General features: G+C 46.0%; 1 protein-coding gene across 1 annotated transcript in view; it reads left to right on the top strand.

Annotated features, from left to right (window-relative positions):
- Positions 1-19849, top strand: part of LOC115912681 (netrin receptor UNC5D-like) — a 103292-nt gene that overhangs the window by 26678 nt on the left and 56765 nt on the right. The window contains 1 exon segment of the mRNA XM_030964337.1: positions 13252-13470. Within this exon segment, the coding sequence (XP_030820197.1) occupies positions 13252-13470 (219 nt within the window).

Genomic DNA, 19849 nt, shown 5'->3' with positions numbered 1-19849 from the left:
ACATTATTAATCACAAATTGTCACCGCTGTCGCTCCCCTCTGTTCTCCACTCCCAACACGAAGCGTGGCACCACGTGCTGCTGTGCCAGAGCTGCTCCCAGGGGTGACAAACGCTGAGGAAGCAGCCCCAGAGCAGATTTGCTGCCTTTGTTGGAGGTTTGTCTCCCCCGACTCGCTGCATGTTCTGGGGATTGCAGTGTCTGTGCCCTGCTGGGTCTCACTCAGGCATCCAGCTGGGAAGCAGCAGGAATTTGAAGTTTTCCAGCAGGGAAACCTTGCAGGGATCCTGCTCCATCCCAGCTGGGGTGTGTCGGTGTTCACAGGGGCTCATGGAATGGGGAAGAGACGAGGATCTGACTCCATGTTTCAGAAGGCTTGATTTATTATTTTATGATCTATATTATATTAAAACTATACTAGAAGAATAGAAGAGAAGGTTTCGTCACAAGGCTAGCTAAGAATAGCAAAAGAAGGAATGATAACAAAGGCTTGTGGCTTGGACAGAGAGTCTGAGCCAGCTGGGCTGTGATTGGCCTTTAAGTAGCAACAACCACATGAGACCAATCACAGATCCACCTGTTGCATTCCACAGCAGCAGATAATCAATGTTTACATTTTGTTCCTGAGGCCTCTCAGCTTCTCAGGAGGAAAAATCCTAAAGAAAGGATTTTTCATAAAAGATGTCTGCGACACTGGGGAGGCTCAGGGAGAGGGGAATTCCAGTTGTCCCTCGTGTGTCTGAGCCCAGCCCTGCTCAGAGCTCCAAATCCTGGGGGGCTCAGACACCCCCAGCACTCCCAGATTATCCAGAGTGGGAAAGGAGCTGAAGCCAGGCAGGTGCTTCAGCCTCGGTGCTTTTGAGCCATAGTCTGAGAGCTACTCAGGGCTGAATGGGGGCTGGGGGCTGCTGGCATCACCTGGGGGTTTTTTTTTGGGCCTTTTATTATTACTTTTTTTTAAAATATTTTTTGTTATTTTTTGTTGGGTTTGGTGGGGTTTTTTTGTTTATTTTTTGGGTTTTTTTTGTTTTGTTTTGGTTTTTTTTTTTGCTTTTTTGGGGGTTTTTTGTTTATTTTTTTGGGTTTTTTTGGTTTTGTTTTTGGTGATTTTTTTTTATTGCTGTTGTTTTTTGGGTTTTTCTTGTTATTTTTTTGTTATTTTCAGCTGCTTACAGCCCCAAGAAGGGAAGGTTCCAACCAGGGTTTGGATGTGCTGGAGGAGCTGAGCCAGCCTCATGGGTTTTTTTTGTTATTTTTGGGTTTTTTGGAGGTTTTTTGGTTTTTTTTTGTTATTTTGGGAGAGACGGGGTTGTTTTTTGTAACAAGATTTTATTATCATTCCATTCCTTTCCTTTCAAGCCTTCTGATGAAACATTTTTTTCTGTTCTTTCAGTATAGCTTTAATATATCATTTTCTTTTAATATAATAGATATCATAAAATAATAAATCAGCCTTCTGAAACATGGAGTCAAGATTCTCATCTCTTCCCTTGTCCTGGGACCCCTGTGAACACCACCACAGTTGGTAATTGTTTCCCTGGGCTAAAATCGAAGGCACAGGTGGTTTTGATTCCACGCCAGGCTCTGGAGTCCTCCAGGGCAGCCAGAGCACTGTCCTGGGTTCCAAAAAGGCTCCATAATTTTTGAAGTGCTGGGGGAGACAAACTGGGAGTGTTGTGGGATGTTGTTGCTGCTTTTTGTTCTGAGAGCGGCTGCTGAGCTGTGAGAGAACAGAGGTGGCTGCTCACCCTCTCCCCCTGCCCTGTTAGGGACAAAAAATCAGATTTTCATCAGGTTTCCAGCTCTGGGTGCTATAAAACCCCCCAGCATTCAGTCCCAAGGTCTGTATTCTGTATTTCTGAGCCATTCTGCTTTCAGTCAGTGGGCTGCATTTTGCTGCCTCTCCAGCCATCAGCCTCCACTTCCAAATTGGAATATTCCCGCTCCTAATGGCACCAAAACCCCTGCAAATGGGTGCTTGTTCAACATAAAAATTACCAGCAATTTGAGGATAAGCCATGGAGGATGTAATGACTTGTATTACACGGTTCAGGAAAATTGAAGTGTGAATTGGGATCTGAAGGGGCGGCTTTGTTCTCTGCCAGGAGTTCAGTCCTGAGCAGGACCTGAGGAAAATCACTGCCCTCCCTTCCCTTTTTCTCAGAGCCTTTTATCTGCTGGAAAAGCTGTTTGGGTCGTGGTGTTCCCTTTCCCACGCAGAAAAGAAATTGGGGCTGTTAGCTGAGCGATAGCAGGGGAAATTCTGATTTCATGGAGGCCAAAAAAAAAAAAAAAAGGAAAACTGAAAATATTCCTTTAGAAATCAACCCAAAATCTCACCCTCAAAATTTCCTCTGGTTTTAGGGGATAAAGGAGGTGTTCTCAGAATGCTGGGCTGGCCTTTCCTGAAATGCAAAAGGGGCTGGTGTTCCCTGATCCCACAGGCAGTAGGAATTCTTCCCATCAGCAAATGCTGGAGATCCCAGAGCTGGTGTCACCTGCAGGGCCCTTTCATGGAGATCTGGAACATTCTGCAAATGAATTTTGTAAAATTCCTAAAAATTTAGTAAAATTCCTAAACAAATTTGTGGTAAAAGCCCTGTAGGGATTCCGTAAAAGATCAGAAAGTGCAAAATTGAGTAAAATTGCTGGAAGCCAGGCTGGAAATGGGGAAGGGAAGCTGGGACAGCAGGAAGGGCTCGGCTTTGAGGGGAGGTGGGGAAGGATGGATGAGCTGGAGCTGTCCAAGGTGCGCCTGAGGATCTCAGGGCAGGGAATGTGGCCGGGAAATGAGGAAACGAGGATCCTTTGGGATCTTTGGTGCTGGCAGCGCCCGTCCCTCTGCAGAGCCACCAGCTGGAAATCCGCCGGGTCTTTACCATGACAAAAGCGTTTCAACCAGCCTAAAATGCCCTTCAGCGTGAGAAGCAGCATGGAGCAGGATATGGAAAAGATTTCTCACAAAGTAGCTTGTGATTCAGATGGAAAATGTCAGGTTTTGAAAATTATTAATCTTTGTGCTGCACAAAACCGTCAGCTGTAGGGGCGGCGGGTGTGGGAGGTTCCTGCGGGAGAGCGTTTCCAAAAGGGGCTTTTTTGGGGGCTGTTTTTCTCTTTCCCTTTGTTTTTTTGGGGGGTTTCTTTTGTTCCTTCCCCCCCACGGGGGTGCTGAGTAAACAGGCAGCTGAGGCTGGTGATGGGGACAGCAGCAGGAGTGACAGGGAGGGGAGGTGAGGTGGTGACAGCAGAGTCAGGGGAGCGTCACCAGCCCGGGCTGTGATTCACTGCACGGGGAAATGGGGTGGGGAATGGGGAAAACAGCTCCTGGGGGATGGTTTGGGGTGGGAGAAATGGGATTGGGGTGGGGGATAATGGGAATGAGTTGGGGAATGGGAAAACAACTCGAGGGATGGTTTGGGGTGGGAGAAAATCACAGAAATGGGACTGGGGTAATGGGAATGAGTTGGGGAATGGGAAAACAACTCCTGAGGGATGGTTCGGGGTGGGAGAAATGGGACTGGGGTGGGGGATAATGAGAAAGGGTTGGGAAATGGGGAAACAACTCCTGAGGGATGGTTTGGGGTGTGAGAAAAATCACAGAAATGGGAAAACAGCTCCTGGGGGATGGTTTGGGGTGGGAGAAATGTGACTGAGGTGGGGGGGATGGGAATGAGTTGGGAAATGGGAAAACAGCTCCGGGGGGATGGTTTGGGGTGGAAGAAAATCACAGAATAGGGAAAGCAGCTCCTGAGGGATGTTTTGGGGTGGGAGAAATGGGATTGGGGTGGGGGATAATGGGAACAAGTTGGGAAATGGGCAAACAGCTCCTGAGGGATGGTTTGGGGTGAGTTTATCACAGAAATGGGAAAACAGCTCCTGGGGGATGGTTTGGGGTGGGTTTATCACAGAAATGGGACTGGGGAGGTCTCCGGTGTCTCCATCCTGCTCACCCTGGGCTGGCTTCAGGCAGGAAAAAAAGGGGGAAAGTTCCAGAAAATCCCTTGAGGGAAGCCCTGGCTGCGAGGCTGTCCTGGGGCAGGCAGTGAGGTTTTCTCTCCCTTCCCAACCAGGGCATGGTGGGGTTGGGTGGGGTTGGCTTTGCTCTCCCGTTTCTTGTGGGACATCTCATTGCTTTATCCAAAGTTACCTGAGTGCAAAGGGAAGGGGGAAAGAAAAACTGCAAAATATTCTGAAACCCAATCGTGTCCTAGTGCAGAAAACAGCTGATGGGGGCTACAAACATCAATACATCCAAAGCCTCACAGGCCTGTAAAAATATTATTTAACAGTATGCTTTACTATTTAATTTTAATTGAGGTTGTATTTCAGGAAATATTTGTAGCAGAACACTCTGGAAAAGCAGAAAAGAAGCAGCCAGAACAGGCTGGGTGTGGAGCCCAAAACTGCTCCAGTGCCCAGCTCCCCCTCCTTGTTTGCTGTGTTCAGCTGCTGCAAACACAACATTGAAATATTCCTTAAATGTCACTTGTTGCTCTGATGGAATTTACAGAGAGATCTGCAACATCTGTGGCTCAGTCTCTCTGCACGTGTAGAAAACATCAATTAATTGGATTTTCCCTGTTGTCAGGGACATTGGACACTTCAAAAACTGGGCAGAAATCCCAAATTTGTTTTGTTGGAAAAAAAAAACCACTGTAAAATTTTACATCCCACGCTTTATTGTTTAACTGCAGCTAAAGTTTGTTTCCCCAATCACAATGAAATAAAATTCCAGATTATGAAGATCCATCATTAAATTCAATTTGTGCAAAATACCACAAGGACTGGAGATTCCTGCCAATAGAGCCAGCACAGGATTTTACAGGAATTGCGAAATCTGAGTTCCAAATCTTCTCCTCTAAACTCCTGTTTAAATTCCAACACTGCATGTTGGAATTATTTCTATTAATACTTAATGGGCCCAATTTTCTCAGCAATTCAGAGTCACCTGGAGGAGCTGCAGCATTGCTCAGTCCAGTTTTAATGAGCTCGTTGGGGATTTTGGGCTCAGTTGTTGAGAGTTGCTCTGTGATGTCTCACTCAGCCACTGAGTGTCCCTAAATTGTAATTCCCTCATTTATTTATTGCTGTGCACTGCAATGAAGTTTTCGGAGCCTGGTTTCTCTCTCAGCCTGGCTGAAATGAAGCTGAATTTCTCTCTGAGCTCCCATTGTGTTGTTTTTTTGCGGTTTTTTTTTTCCAAATGAGTGTTTCCATATCGTTGTCTCAGTAATTAAGATTAACTGAACCCAGATCTCATCAGAGACACAACTCTGGGAGCAAGGCAGGAATTAGCAGGTGAAACATGAAATTTGGAGGAGGAGAGGAGTTAATTTGGGTGGAGTTAATTTGGGATGGAGTTAATTTGGGGTGGAGTTAATTTCGGCAGAGTTAATTTGGGCGGAGTTAATTTGGGTGGTCCCCTCCTTGCCTTGCTTACCCATTTCTCCTGTTAGTCTGGAGCACTGGGAGGGTTTTGGTGTGAATTCAGCAGGCTCAGGGTGAGCTCTGTGCTCTCTGCTGGGCCATAAATGCCATTTTTGGTGGCTCTGGACAGAAATTTTCCTCTCAGCATTCCTGGCTGGAATTGCTGAGGGCAGCAGGTCAGGTCAGGCACTGAGAGAAATCTGATTCTCCTCACACACCCCGTGCTGGGACACTTTTAGTTCCAGATCCATCTCTTTGGGGTGCTGGAGGATCCTTCTTCCCTTTAAAGATTTATATTGCTTGCATATTGCTCCAAGGAAAAAAAAATCTAGATGTTAAATAAATGTATGAAAGATTCTTCAAGTGTGTAACCCACTTAATATTTAATAAATGTAATACATCATTTTTATAAATAAGTGCAGCTGGGGTATAAATAAATTGAGGATGCAGAAGGGATTACAATAGGATGCACATTCATCTCTGTGGCACAGGAAGGGCCAGCAATGTTTTATCAACAAATTAATCCTCACTGGGGAAAATAAATGCCCTCCCCTCCTGCAGCCAGGGATGGGGTGGTTCCTGGAAATTCCCTTCATAAATTCCAGGGAATTGGAAGTTCATGAAGTGGGTCTGACACTCTCAGAGTGGTTCTGACAGAGCCAGAGGGGAACGAGGGCTGGATTTGGTAAAGGTGGGATGTGATAAACTCCCTTCCCTTTTCTGGGAACAAAGGCGAGAGTGAGGGGGGACAGGGGCACAGGGATTGAGGGCTGAGTTTGGGAGAGGAGACAGGGAAGGAGGAGATGAGGATTGGGGAAAGGAGGAGGAAATGAGGATTGGGGAAAGGCAGGAAAGGAGGTGAGGATTGGGGAAAGGTAGGAAAGGAGGATTGGGGAAAGGAGGAAATGAGGATTGGGGAAAGGCAGGAAAGGAGGTGAGGATTGGGGAAAGGTAGAAGAGGAGATGAGGATTGGGGAAAGGTAGGAAAGGAGGTGAGGATTGGGGAAAGGAGGAAAGTCAGTGACCCCAGATGTGTTCAGTGCCCCCAGATGTACTCAGTGACCCCAGATGTGTTCAGTGCCCCCAGCTGTGCTCAGTGTCCCCAAAACCCCGTGATGAACCAGCAGCACAGGTGACAGCCTCGAGTGTCTCAGCCTGGCACTCAGCAGGAGAAATGAGATTTTTAACTCCCAGATAAGAGGGGTTTGTGCCTGAAGATCCCCAGCTCGCTGCTGGGGGATTCACTTTTCCTTTTTAAAGCCCAGATTTATTTCCACAACTTACTGCACGTTCATTTTTTGGAGTTTTCACTGCGGAAAATTGCCGGGAGGGATGGATTTTGTCTTCCTCAGCTGGCAGAACAATTTTCCACCTGTTGCCCAAATATTTGATGGGAAGGATTAGGGCAGAGCCACTGGGAGTTTATCCTTTATATCCCTGGGAAGCAGGAGGGTCTGGAGGAGTTAATGTGAGATATCAGGGGCGAGATGGAGCTGCAGCACTTGTGGATCTCAGAGCGGGCTGGGAATTTGGGAATGACAGGAACATGGGGATGAGCTGGGCTGGGAATTCTGGAATTTTGGGAACACAGGGATGAACTGGGCTGGGAGGAGATGGGAATAAAGGGATGAGCTGGGAATTCAGGAACAAAGGGATGAGATGGGCTGGGAATTTGGGAACCCAGGGATGAGCTGGGCTGGGAATTCTGGAATTTTGGGAACACAGGGATGAGCTGGGCTGGGAATTTGGGAACATAGGGATGAGCTGGCCTGGGAATTTGGGAGTAATGGGAACACAGGGATGAGCTGGGAATTCTGGAATTTTGGGAGCACAGGGATGAGCTGGGCTGGGAATTCTGGAATTTTGGGAGCACAGGGATGAGCTGGGCTGGGATTTTACAGATCCCTGGATCCCCACCAGAGCTCCCTGAGGAGCACCTGCCCCTGGAAGCGCTGGGTTTGCTGAGGTTCATTGATCTGTGGAGGGTTCATAGATTTATTGAGAATTCATCGATTTATTGAGGATTTAGTGATTTATTGAGGGCTCGCTGATTGATTGAGGATTCGTAAATTTATTGAGGGCTCATTGGTTTATTGAGGGTTCACTGATTTACTGTGAGTTCATTGATTTATTGAAGGGTTCATTGATTAATTGAGTGTTCATTAATTAATTGAGAGGTTCACTGATTAATTGAAAGGTTCACTGATTGAGGGGTTCATTGATTAATCGAGGGTTCATTTATTTATTGAAGGTTCACCAGTTTATTGAGGCTTCTTCCTCACAGGGAAAATGTCAATATCCAGTAAAAAAATCCACTGTATTGTTGAGCAAAGGCATTTAAAGTTCATTAATGAAACTAAATCTGGCTTTGGGCTGTACAGCAGCCAGGAAAAATCAAGAATTCTGCTAAAAGCATCGAAAAAACCAGGAATAGATGGAGATGAGCGAGCTGGTGTGGTGGAAGGGTCCCCGCAGGGGTGGAATGGGATGAGCTGGGAGGTCCCTTTGGAGAGGGAAGGGATTTGTTCCTGGCTCTCCCATTTAGGGTTTGCTAAATCCCCTCTCCTGGGGCCTCATCAAATCAGGGCAAACAACAGAGCCAATCAAAGATTTCACAATCCTCGGTGAACAACAAAATCTGCCATTTCCACCCATTTCTGAGCGCCTTCCAAAAAACCCACTGTGCGTGGGGGCCGGGGTCATCTGATGAAGCAAATGCAGGCAAATCTCAGCGAGCTGCTTTCCTGACTGAATAATGACTTCAATTTCATCATGGAAACCGTTCCAGGCAGGAGGAAATGCTCTATTCTGGAACAGGATTTTTATTTTTTCCATCCCCTGCCTTCCCTGGCAAAGCTGACGCTTGGATTTGTTTGGTGCTAGAGGAAATCTGGGCTGGAGGGGGTAAAAGTCCAGCAGGGATCAGGGGGTTGGACACATGGAAAGGGAGGAATGGGAATATTTGGAATATTGGTCGTATCCAGTTGGGTTTCTGCTCCTGGATGGATCTGTCCAAAGGAGGGGTTGGGATGGGTCCAGCTGGGAAAAGGCTTTTGCCTTCTGGATTGGGGCAGAAAAGATCCAAAAAACATCCAAAAAACATAAAAAAAATTCCAAAAAACCATCCAAAATCATCCAAAAAATATCCAAAAACATCCAAAAAGCATCCAGAAATCATCCAGAAAACATCCAAAAAGCATCCAGAAAGCATCCAAAAAAATCCCCAAAACATCCAAAAACGTTTAAAAAAATCCAAAAAACATCCAAAAACATCCAAAAAACACCCAAAAAACATCCAAAAAGTATCCAAAAAGCATCCAAAAAACACCCAAAGCAGCAGAATAACCCAGTGCTGCTGGCAGGATTTATAAATTCAGGGCAAAGGAGGCAAAGGGAGAGGAATTCCTGAGCGGGAGAAGGAGGTTGGAGAGAACGGGGAATGTTTTTGTGTGGGAGTGGCTCCTGTGTCCCTGCAGGAGGAATTGCTTCAGGGCAGTCCTGTAAATCAGGGAAATCCCAAATCCTGGGCAAAGAGAGGGAAAATCCCAAATGCCGGACAGAGAGGGAAAATCCCAAATCCTGGGCAGAGAGAGGGCAATCCCAAATCCTGGGCAGAGAGAGGACAATCCCAAACCCCAGACAGAGGGAAATCCCAAATCCCAAATCCCAGGCAGAGAGAGGGAAATGGCAAACCCCAGACAGAGGGAAAATCCCAAATCCTGGGCAGAGGGAAATCCCAAATCCCAAATCCCAGGCAGAGAGGGAAAAGAGCTCCCTCAGATCCCAGCTGCTGGATCAGAGAGGGGAATTCAGCCCCGTTTGGGACTTTCAGAGCTTTGTTTTTTTCTGATCCTACAAAGTGTAAGAGAAGTTGTGTTTGGACACTTGGGAAAAGTCTCTGAACAATTTATTGCCAGATTTATTTGCTTTTATCATGAGTTACTTGGCTTGTTGGAGACACTTTAACTTTTGGGTTGGTTTTTTTAATACAAAAAGAATAATGCCACTCACTTTTAATAATTCTTAATTTGAAAAAAAATATAGATATTTCAGAGCTCACAGCTTTTCACTGGTTTAAGATCTCATTTTAACATCTAAATTATCCTAAACAGTTTTGAAATACTGACTCATCCCTGTCTGCTGCTGTCCAGATCTCCTAATGTGTTCTGACAGCAGCAGTGTGTTTATTTCAGAGAAGAATTTAATGTTTGGTCCTAACATTTTTTTTCTTTCCCCTCCTCTCTTTTTCATTTCTATTATTGTCATAAAAAGATTTAAAGTCCCTTTTGGCCTCGCGTGCAGAGCATAAAACACAAAACCCTTCCTGAAAGGTAATTTTCCAGGAATGAAGCCACAAGAATTGTGTCAGGCTTTGCTCTTCTGTCATTTGCTGCTGCTACAAAACTGATTTTTTGGGAGAGCTCTGAAGGGCCTGAATCCCAAAAATTGACGTGGAAAATCTCAGGGATTTGCAATCAGCTCTGGTGGAATGGGAATTCTGAGTTTGAGTTAGAGCACAATAGAGGTGATCAAAACAGGAAGAGGTAAAATCCTGAGGATTAATGGCATTTTGGGAGAGGCTCCTGCAGATAAATGGGGAAATGTTATAGGAATAAATAATAATAATTAATAATAAATAAACAAATAATGTTACAGGAATAAATAATTTCCTCCACCTGAGCAAGGATGTCCTGCAAACAGGAATTCAGGCAATTCCAGGTGTAAACCACAGAAATATCTGTGTGAGCAGGAGGGGATGGGGAATCATTGCTGCTTTTGTGTGTTCTGCTTGGATTTCCAAAGGAAAAGATTCACCTGGATTTACCTGGTTGGATTTCCAAAGGAAAATGTCAAAGGGAAAAGATTCACCTGGGTTTACCTGGTCGGATTCCCAAAGGAAAATGTCAAAGGGAAAATCAAAGGGATGCACCTGGATTTACCTGGCCATGTGTTGTTTCATTCTTCTAAGTTCTTCTAAGCCTTCCAATGTTTACATCCTTGTAACAAATTTTCTCATGCATTTTTATGTAAATAATTATTGTTTTACATTCTTTTCTGGAGGAGGAGAAATCATGGACTGTTTGTTTGTCCACTGTCATTGGAGTGGTGGCACTTCCATCCTCCCATCCACTGTCACTTTTGAAAGTCGATAAATGTTGGAGTCAAAAATTAAACTTCCCTCCTTTTTACCTTGGAAATTCCAGTGTTGTCGCTATAAGACACGAAAGAACACAAGCTCACGCTGCTGTTCTCAAGGTGTAGAAAAAAGGAAGTTTATTTTCTGACTCCAACATTTATAGTTTTCCAAAAGTGACAGTGGATTGGAGGGTGACAGTGCCACCTCTCCAATGACACTGGACAGACCAACAGTCTATCAACTTTCTCTTCTTTTATAGAAGAACACAAAACAATGAGTTATTTACAGAAAGTGTGTGTGAAAGTTCGCTACAAAGATGTCAACATCAGAAAGCTTAGAAAATCTTAAAAAAAACCAGGGTGACATAGTGTCTGCATCATTTTATTTCGTGTCCTATGTGAGAGGTTTTCATGGGGAGGGAGCCACTCCCAACCCCAAAATCTCCAACACCCAAAAAAAAATCCAGACCACACATTCCAGCCACAACGTGCCAGGAGAAATCCGCCCTGGGTTTTGTGGGGCTGGGATTTCCTCCTCCGTGCCTTGCCCTAAATAGCAAATTCAGTGGAATAACTCGGGGTCACCGGGAGTTCTCCTGCTGGGGGATCCTCACGGGCTTGGCTGCTGCTCACCCTCCACTCCAGAGCTGCAGGAGCCATGGTGGGAGCCTGGGAGTTCCCAGCCTCTCCACAATCTCACAATTTTTTTGTTCTCTCCTACAAAACTCGGACTGAATAAATCCTGCAGGGACTCAGATTGTCAAGATGGAAATTGGCATCAGCTTTAGGGAGTAAAACACTGGAAGTTGTGCTGGTGTTTTGTTGTGATGGTGTTTTGTTGTGAAAGCACCCTGAGAAGGGGCTGAAAGCACTGCAGTCGTTTGAGGGTGGCTGTGATTTCCCAGCACAGCTCGGGGAGTGTTTGCACACACAGAGCTCCGTGCTGAGGGACAGCTCCCAGGATTTAAAAGAAATAAAATAATGTCCCCCAGGATTTAATAGAAATAAAACAATGTTCTCATTCTTCTGTCGCCTCCTAGACATGGGAATGTGGTGTTTGTGAGGGTCCCCAGGACGAGGTGAGAGATGAGAATCTGACTCCAAGTTCTCAGAAGGCTGATATATTATATTATATTATATTATATTATATTATATTATATTATATTATATTATATTATATTATATTATATTATATTATATTATATTATATTATATTATATTATATTATATTATATTATATTATATCATATCATATCATATCATATCATATCATATCATATCATATCATATCATATCATATCATATCATATCATGCTATACTAAAACTATACTAAAGAAAGAGAAAGGACACATCAGAAAACTTAACAAGAATAAATAATAAAAAACTCGTGACTGACTCCTCAGAGTCCAACACAGCTGATGGTGATTGGTCATTAATTAAAAACAATTTACATGGAACCAATCAAACATTCACCTGTTGGTAAACGATGTCCGAGCCACATTCCAAAGCAGCAAAACACAGGAGAAGCAAATCAGATAATTATTGTTTTCATTTTTCTCTGAGGCTTCTCAGCTTCCCCGGAGAAAATCCTGGGCAAAGAGGATTTTTCAGAAAATATCACGGCGACACTTTAGGGGTTCATTTTTCCTTCACAGCAGCACAGCTTCCCTCACATCTGCCTCAATTTCATTGCTCTGGGTTCCATCAGCTCCTTGTGCTGTTCCCTCCCAGCTCCCTCCATCCCCACATTGTCCTGTTCTCCCCCTGGCTGCGCTCTCTGCTCTCCCTGTAGGAATCAATCCCTTCTCACCCACATTTGTCGCTTTCCTCTGAATTTCTGCCAAAAACCGACAAAGTGCTGAAATGAATTCAGCATTGCCGGAGATCAGTGGGAATTTCCTGGGTTTGACAGCAGCAAGGAGGGTGGGAGCTGATCCAAAGGCAAAGCCTCTTCTCCAGAGCCTCTGGAATTTGGGAATTGAGGGACCTGGGAATTGAGCCCCTGATGGCAGCTGAAGATGTGGAGAAGGGCTGAAAATTCCCTTCACATCCCGCAGCTTCTGAACCCTCAGGTCCCCACCTGTTTCTGGTGGTTTTGGGGCTGTTTTGTGGCATTTGGCAGCCCTTACACTTCAATATTTGATTTTTTTCCTCCGTGTGTGTGTGTCCTTCCAAAGCCCAACTGGGCAGCTCTGCAAGCGCTCCTGGAGTAAAACTGATCCTAAATAAACCTGGACTAAAACCAATCCTAAATAAAACCCAGAGTAAAACTAATCCTAAATAAAACCCGGAGGAAAACCAATCCTAAATAAAACCTGGAGTAAAACCGATCCTAAATAAAACCCATCCTAAATCAAACCTCGAGTAAAACAGATCCTGAGGAAAACCAATCTTAAATAAAACCCAGAGTAAAACCAATCCTAAATAAAATCCAGAGTAAAACCCATCCTAAAGAAAACTCAGAGTAAAATGGATCCTAAATAAAACCTGGAGTAAAACCGATCCTGAAGAAAACCAATCCTAAATAAAACCCAGAGGAAAACCAATCCTGAGGAAAACCAATCCTAAATAAAACCTGGAGTAAAACAGATCCTAAATAAAACCCAAAGTTGATTTTTCCTTCCAGCAATAAAACGAGATGCCAGAAGAACCATGAAAAATGGAATTTTTCCTCTGGTTGCCTTTCAGGACATGAGAACAGCGAGGCCCTGCCTGAGTCCCTGCCCTCGGCCCCGGGGACCCTGCCCCATTTCCTGGAGGAGCCCGACGATTCCTACATCATCAAGAGCAACCCCATCGTGCTGCGCTGCAGGGCCGTGCCCGCCATGCAGATCTTCTTCAAGTGCAACGGCGAGTGGGTGCACCAGAACGAGCACGTGTCCCACGAGAGCCTGGACGAGGCCACAGGTGAGCAGGAGCTACTCCTGGGTGAGGAAGAGGTTCTCCCAGGTGAGCAGGAGCTGTTCCCAGGTGAGCAGGAGTTGCCCCAGGTGAGCAGGAGCTGACCCCAGGTGAGCAGGAGGTGCCCCCAGGTGAGCAGGGTTGGACGCTGGAATTTCCCCTCAGCCCCAGTTTTTGGGGGATTCCTGCTGGGTTTGCCTCCAGCCCCAGTTCTTGTGGAATTCCTGCTGTGTTGGATTCTGGGGTTCCCCCCCCAGACCCAGTTTTTATGGCATTCCTGCTGGGTTCGCCCCCAGCCCCAGTTTTTATGGGATTTTTGTTGGATTGGACCCTGGAGTTTTCTCCCAGCCCCAGTTTTTATGGAATTCCTGCTGGGTTTGCCCCCAGCCCCAGTTTTTATGGAATTCCTGCTGGGTTGGACCCTGGGGTTCCCCCCAGCCCCAGTTTTTATGGAATTCATGCTGGGTTTGCCCCCAGCCCCAGTTTTTATGGAATTCCTGCTGGGTTGGACCCTGGGGTTCCCCCCAGCCCCAGTTTTTATGGGATTCCTGCTGGGTTGGAGCCTGGAATTTCCCCCCAGTCCCAGTTCTTACTGGATTTTTGTTGGGTTGGACTCTGGGGTTTGTCCCCAGCCCCAGGAATTGGGGTTGGAATAACCCGAGCAGGAGGAATCCACAGCGCCCAGAACGTGTGGAAGAGAAGAGAAGGAGAAGGGAGAGATTTGGGAGCGATCAGGAGATTTTATCAGCTCCGAGCAGAGCCTGCAGCTCCTCTCATTTAGCTGATAAGTATTGCAGACCAATTTGATGCTGTGGCTCCACAATTCTGGTTGTTATTGCTTTCTCCCCTCTCCCCTCCCAGCATTGCTAGGCAACCCCCAGCCTTGGCAGCAGCGCTCTGTGTACAACACCTTCTCCAGCAACACAAGAAATTCCTTTTTTAGAGGCAAAAATGCCATTTAAGAAGAAGTTACACCTCTTAAAGTAGTGCTTGGCATTCTTTTGAAGTGACACATTCTGAAGAAGTTTCGTATTAGAGGTTTTTTTTTTTTTTTTTGGAAATGCTAATCTGAATGAATTTTAATTTTTGCAGTTACCTTTTCAGAAATAATTTAATAGGCATAACCTTTACTTCTAAAGGCGCTGCTGAATCAATACGGGAGAAATGTCGTCCCTAAAAGCTTTCCTTCCATATGGTTACGGCAAATCTCTCTTTGAGTGCTGCAATTATGTTTTCTAAGCTTTGGGTTAATAGCAGAACAAACCAAGATTGGTAACACGAGGTGGGGTTTAAATGGCATCAGTAACGTTGGGGTTTGAGACACGGAGCAGCAGAGCTGGGTTTGGGTTGGGAGAAAATTCATCTGGTTCCAGCCCCTGGGCCAGCTCCCCTGTGTGAAAAACGCCAACTGCTTGTTTTTAAAAATTTAAAAGTTTAATAGTAGTAAAATGGTTATAAAAATAGCAATATGATTGGAGCGATCAAAATTTTGGACAATTTGGATCAGGACAATATGAGACAATAGAAACGAAGAGTTACGGACATCTGGGTCTTCCCCTTTTGCCCTCTTTTTCTGGGCAAAATAAGACCAAAAAGGACCCACTTTAACAGAGGATTAACCCTTAAAAGCATCAGCCTGTTGCATGTTCATACACCTCATCCATGATGCATAAATTCCATTCAAACACAGGATTCTGTCTGGTCAGTGTCAGCCTCTTCCTCTGAATCCTAACATGAGCGAGGCAGGAAGAAGTTCGTTTCTTCCGATAATGCAGCAATAAATTCTTTTTCTCTGAAAGATTTAGGGGGCTGCTATCTCGCTATGAGTCCTTTCTTTAAAAAAAGTATCTTACACAGCATAGTTTCTATTTTAACATTATGTTATAACCTAAACTATATTTAACACACTACTTAAGAAAATTAATACAGCATTACTTTCTAACACAACACATATAATATTCATTTGAATATTTGCAAAAAGCCAATCATAAAACAGGCATTTTCCACATTCCCTGACCACATAAACGCTGCAGGGCTGGACTTAGCCCAGGGCTGCAGATGCCCCAAAGCTCTGAACCCAAAACCCACAGCAGGGCAGCGCCCAGGTGTTCCCAGAACGGCCCTCAGGGCACAAAAATGCAGAGAGAGGCAGCACCGAGGGGAATTCTGTCACCAGGATCCCATCCATAGCCAGGAATTCCTTTGGAACTCTCCCTCATCCTTCAGAGCAGCAGCTGTTGGGGTTTTTGGCATTCACATGTCTGGAACCCAAAACCCACTGCAGGGTAATGTCCAGGTGGATCCTCAGGGCACAAAAATGCAGAGAGAGGCAGCACTGAGGGGAATTCTGTCACCAGGATCCCATCCATAGCCAGGAATTCCTTTGGAGCTCTCCCTCAGCCTTCAGAGCAGCAGCTGTTGGGGTTTTTGGCATTCACGTGCAGTTTCTGGAGTCCAGTCTGGGGCACAGCTGAGTCTGTCCCCAGGCACAGCCTGGATCTGCTCCAGCTGGGAATGCTGCTCTCTGGGATTGGTGCCAAAAGCAGGGATTTTGGTTAAAGGGGGTTCTGGGCTTTTGAAATCACCTTCTTTTAAATATATTTAAATATGCTGACTGCATTATTTCTGAAATTATCTAGAATAAATGGGATCATTTTCATTTTGTGCCACTGCAGCTCCCATTAGGACTTGAAGTTTTAAGAGGAGCATGAACAGGAATTTCCCTGCTTTTGAGTATCGATGGTTTTCATGCTGGAAGTATAAGCTGCTTTTCTTTAATTAAACAGGGTCTGACCTTCTGCATCCTTCACTGCTTGTGAGGCATCAAAATCCCCAGAGGTTGGGGAGGAGAGGTGAAAAACAGCACCCAGAGCCCCAGGCTGGAGAAGGCTTGGTGCTGGATGGAGGGAACGTGTCCGAGCTCCTGGCACAGGGGCTGCAGTGGCACTCGGGGCGTCACAAGGCTGGCACTCCCCACGGGTGGCTTTGTCACCATGATGGGCACGGAGCCCAGATTTCCATGATTTTGGTTTTGCAGGAGAGGAATAAAGGCCTCAGAGCAGCCCAGGAGTGTCTGTGAGCAGGAGCAGCAGGACAGGGAAGGTTTTTGCAGGATTCTGGGCATGTCTGGAAGGTTTTACAGCAGAGGAATAAAGGCCTCAGAGTGTCTGTGAGCAGGAGCAGCAGGACAGAGAAGGTTCTGCAGGACTCTGGGGATGTCTGGAAGGTTTTACAGAGAAATAAAGGCCTCAGAGCAGCCCAGGAGTGTCTGTGAGCAGGAGCAGCAGGACAGGGACAGGGAAGGTTTTGCAGGACTCCTGGGCATGTCTGGAAGGTTTTACAGCAGAGGAATAAAGGTCTCAGAGTGTCTGTGAGCAGGAGCAGCAGAACAGGAATCTGGGGATGTCTGGAAGGTTTTACAGAGGAATAAAGGCCTCAGAGTGGCCCAGGAGTGTCTGTGAGCAGGAGCAGCAGGACAGGGAAGGTTCTGCAGGAATCTGGGGACGTCTGGAAGGCTTTGCCTGGAGTGTCCCTGCGGTGGCTTTGCTGCTCTGCCTCTGCTTTCCCTGTTTATTCCCCAAGCGTGGCAGAGCAGGGACTTTGTTCTCTCCGTGCTCTGCCTCATCAAGGGAGAGCCGAGCTCGTGGATGCTGCTGTGATGAAAGTACGGTAATTAGGGGCTGATTAATTTCCCTCTGCTGCATTTCCTGCACGCTCCAGAACCTGCCTGGCTATTTCAGGTTGGGGTTGAGCAGAGGCTCAGCCCAGCTCGCAGACTTTCCTTGTCTGATAACTGGAAGGATTACAGCAATAACTGCTGTCAGTGTTTTTCTCATTTAAACAAATAAAGCTGACAAATGCCGAAGTTCTCTGCAGCTCCGTTGTGTTTAGTACACGGAGAGCAATTATTCATCTGCTGCCAGCACCGGTCTGTGCAGCTCCAGCATCCAGCAGAGCCCATTAGCATTTCAGCACCACAGCCAGCACTTGATATTCTGCACGGCTCTACTGTAAAACAAAAGATGATGGTTCTAATTTGCACAATAATTTAAAGGGTTGGGCTGGCGGCGCTTATTGGAGTTATTGGAGGCGCAGGTAAAATGTCGCGGTGCTTTACGAGGTGCCTGCTTTGATTTGCAGGGATTTTTCACCCGCTGTCACTCCCCATGAAGGATTTTCCCGGTGGTTCCCGAGGTGCAGAGGGGAGGTGGATGTGTTTGCTGGTTGAGAGGAATGGGGGATTTGTCTTTCCAAACAAGCTGCGGGTCTGCTGGGAGATAAAACCAGCACTGGGAGATAAAAGAAAAAATGGGAAGGATTCCACTGATTGATGAATGGAAAAAGAGATTTGCTTTTACAAATAAACTTTAGGTTTGCTAATAAACAAAATTAGACATTGAAATTTGAAAGAAACAATGGGGAAAACCCCTCAATTCAGTAAGAATTAAAAATTAAAAGGGAGGGTTATTCATTAGAGGGAAATCTTTGGGATCAGGTGTTCTGGGAAGTCTGAACCTCTCAAGTACCTCAGAAATGGGGAAAGAGAGAAGGGAAATGTGGCTGGAAATTGGGATAAAAAGGGAGGCTGCATCCTCCAAAACTTGGAGACACCCCAGGGGAATGCCCCATGGCCTCTGCCTTGATTGGAATAAAGTCAAAGGACTCCTCTGTCTCCTTTTTGGACATAAACCTCCGGTGTTTGTGGATAAGTTTTCCCAACAATGGTGAAATACGGGGGTGATAAATGGAGAATATTCCTCTCCTCCCAATAGGTTTGCTCTGTGTTGTTGTTCCTAAAACAAATGGAAATAGCTGCGCTTTCTCCATAAACAAAGCACAACTTCCCCCAAAGACCCCGTGCTCTCCAGAGGTCCCGTCCAACCCCAACAATTCCAAGATTCTGCACTTTTGGATGCATTTATTTTGTCAATGGGTGAACTGGGAGACCTTTAAGAGGACCTGAATTCCTACCTGGCCCATTCTCAAAACGCTGAACCACCAGCTTCCCCAAACCGTGTGTGCTCTTTGTTTGCCACATTAAATACAGGCTGATTTATAGATTAATTAAACGCCGTGTCAATGAAAGGAAGAGCTGGGCTGGAGAATATTCCACCTTAATAAATCTGGAGCTGTAAATGCCTGAATTCACTGACGCCTGCTCAGAAATTTGCAGCACCCCGGAGCCAAGAAATGGCTTCAGCTTCTCCAAAATCCATCATCAAGTGATGACTTTTTCTCGTTTGGTATCAAAATCCTGTCGTCGTGAGCAGGGGCAGCTCCCACACCTCTGCCTCTCTCTGCTGCTTCCCGAAATCCCCAGGAGGGAAGGGAGCAGGGGCTGGGGGCGTGAGTGGGGTCAGCACAGGGAGAGTTTTCCCCCAGGAAGCTGCTCCTGGTGGGAATGGGATCCCAAACCCTCAGCCAGGGCAGCCCTGCTTTGTCCCAGCACTCCAATCCCCTCTGAGGGAGCTCTCTGAAGCTTCTCTTACCTTAAACCTGGACAGATCACTCTGCAAAATGTTCTCATGCCAGAATCCAAGTATTTTTGGCTGGCAGAGCAGGGATGGTTTGGTTCAGGGGGTGCATTTTCCTGGCAGGGGCTCTGGCAGAGCCTCTGTTCCTCAGGGTTTGTTGTCACCGTGTCAGGAAATAAAAGGAGGCTTTGTAAACAGTTTTGTTAAAGACGGCATCAACACGGGGGGAAAACAAAAAGCGGCCAGAAAACCTGTGTTTGTTTGTTGCATGGGAATAAATATTTGAGGCACTGAAGGGATTCTGGAGACAACTTGGGGAGCTGTCAAGGGTTTGCCCCTGTCCTTGGGTTTCATTGTAAGCCAGACTTAATGAAAAGAAGTAAAAATCCCCTTTTCCTGTTGCTGGAAAAGTATCAAATATTCTGTATTTTTTGTACAGGATTTAAAGCTTGTCTGAGCTTCCCCTCTTGGAGCATCCCCAGTGAACCCTGTCCCTCCTCTTGCCAGAGGAGCACAGTGACTTCCCAGTGCCTTTGAGGAGGGGCTGCCCAGCTGTTAATGATGCCTGAGATTAAGTGGAAGCCAATTTTTATGGAGTTCAGGTTTAGAATCCTTGCTGCTTTATAAACTCCACAGGCATGAAATACGGTGAGATTGGGTTTGCCTCCATTTCCAGTGGAGGGGAAATAACTGCCTGGGGACCGTGCTGGAGGAGAGAGGAGGAAGAACAAGGCCTGAATGTTTTCTATTTTCATTTAATGTTTTTCTGACTCTTTCAAATGGTTCCCAGAGCCAGGTTTGGATTGGATTTCCTCTCCCAAGGCTGCCATGCCGAGGTGGCTGCAGGTCTGGGGAACATCCCAGGGGTGCCACAGGAAAGGTGTGGGAGGATCCTGGAGTCTGGAATTTAC

The sequence above is a fragment of the Camarhynchus parvulus genome, chromosome 22, assembly GCF_901933205.1.
Source record: "Camarhynchus parvulus chromosome 22, STF_HiC, whole genome shotgun sequence".
NCBI classification, from domain to species: Eukaryota; Metazoa; Chordata; class Aves; order Passeriformes; family Thraupidae; genus Camarhynchus; species Camarhynchus parvulus.
This window is presented reverse-complemented; position numbering and strand designations above follow the sequence as displayed.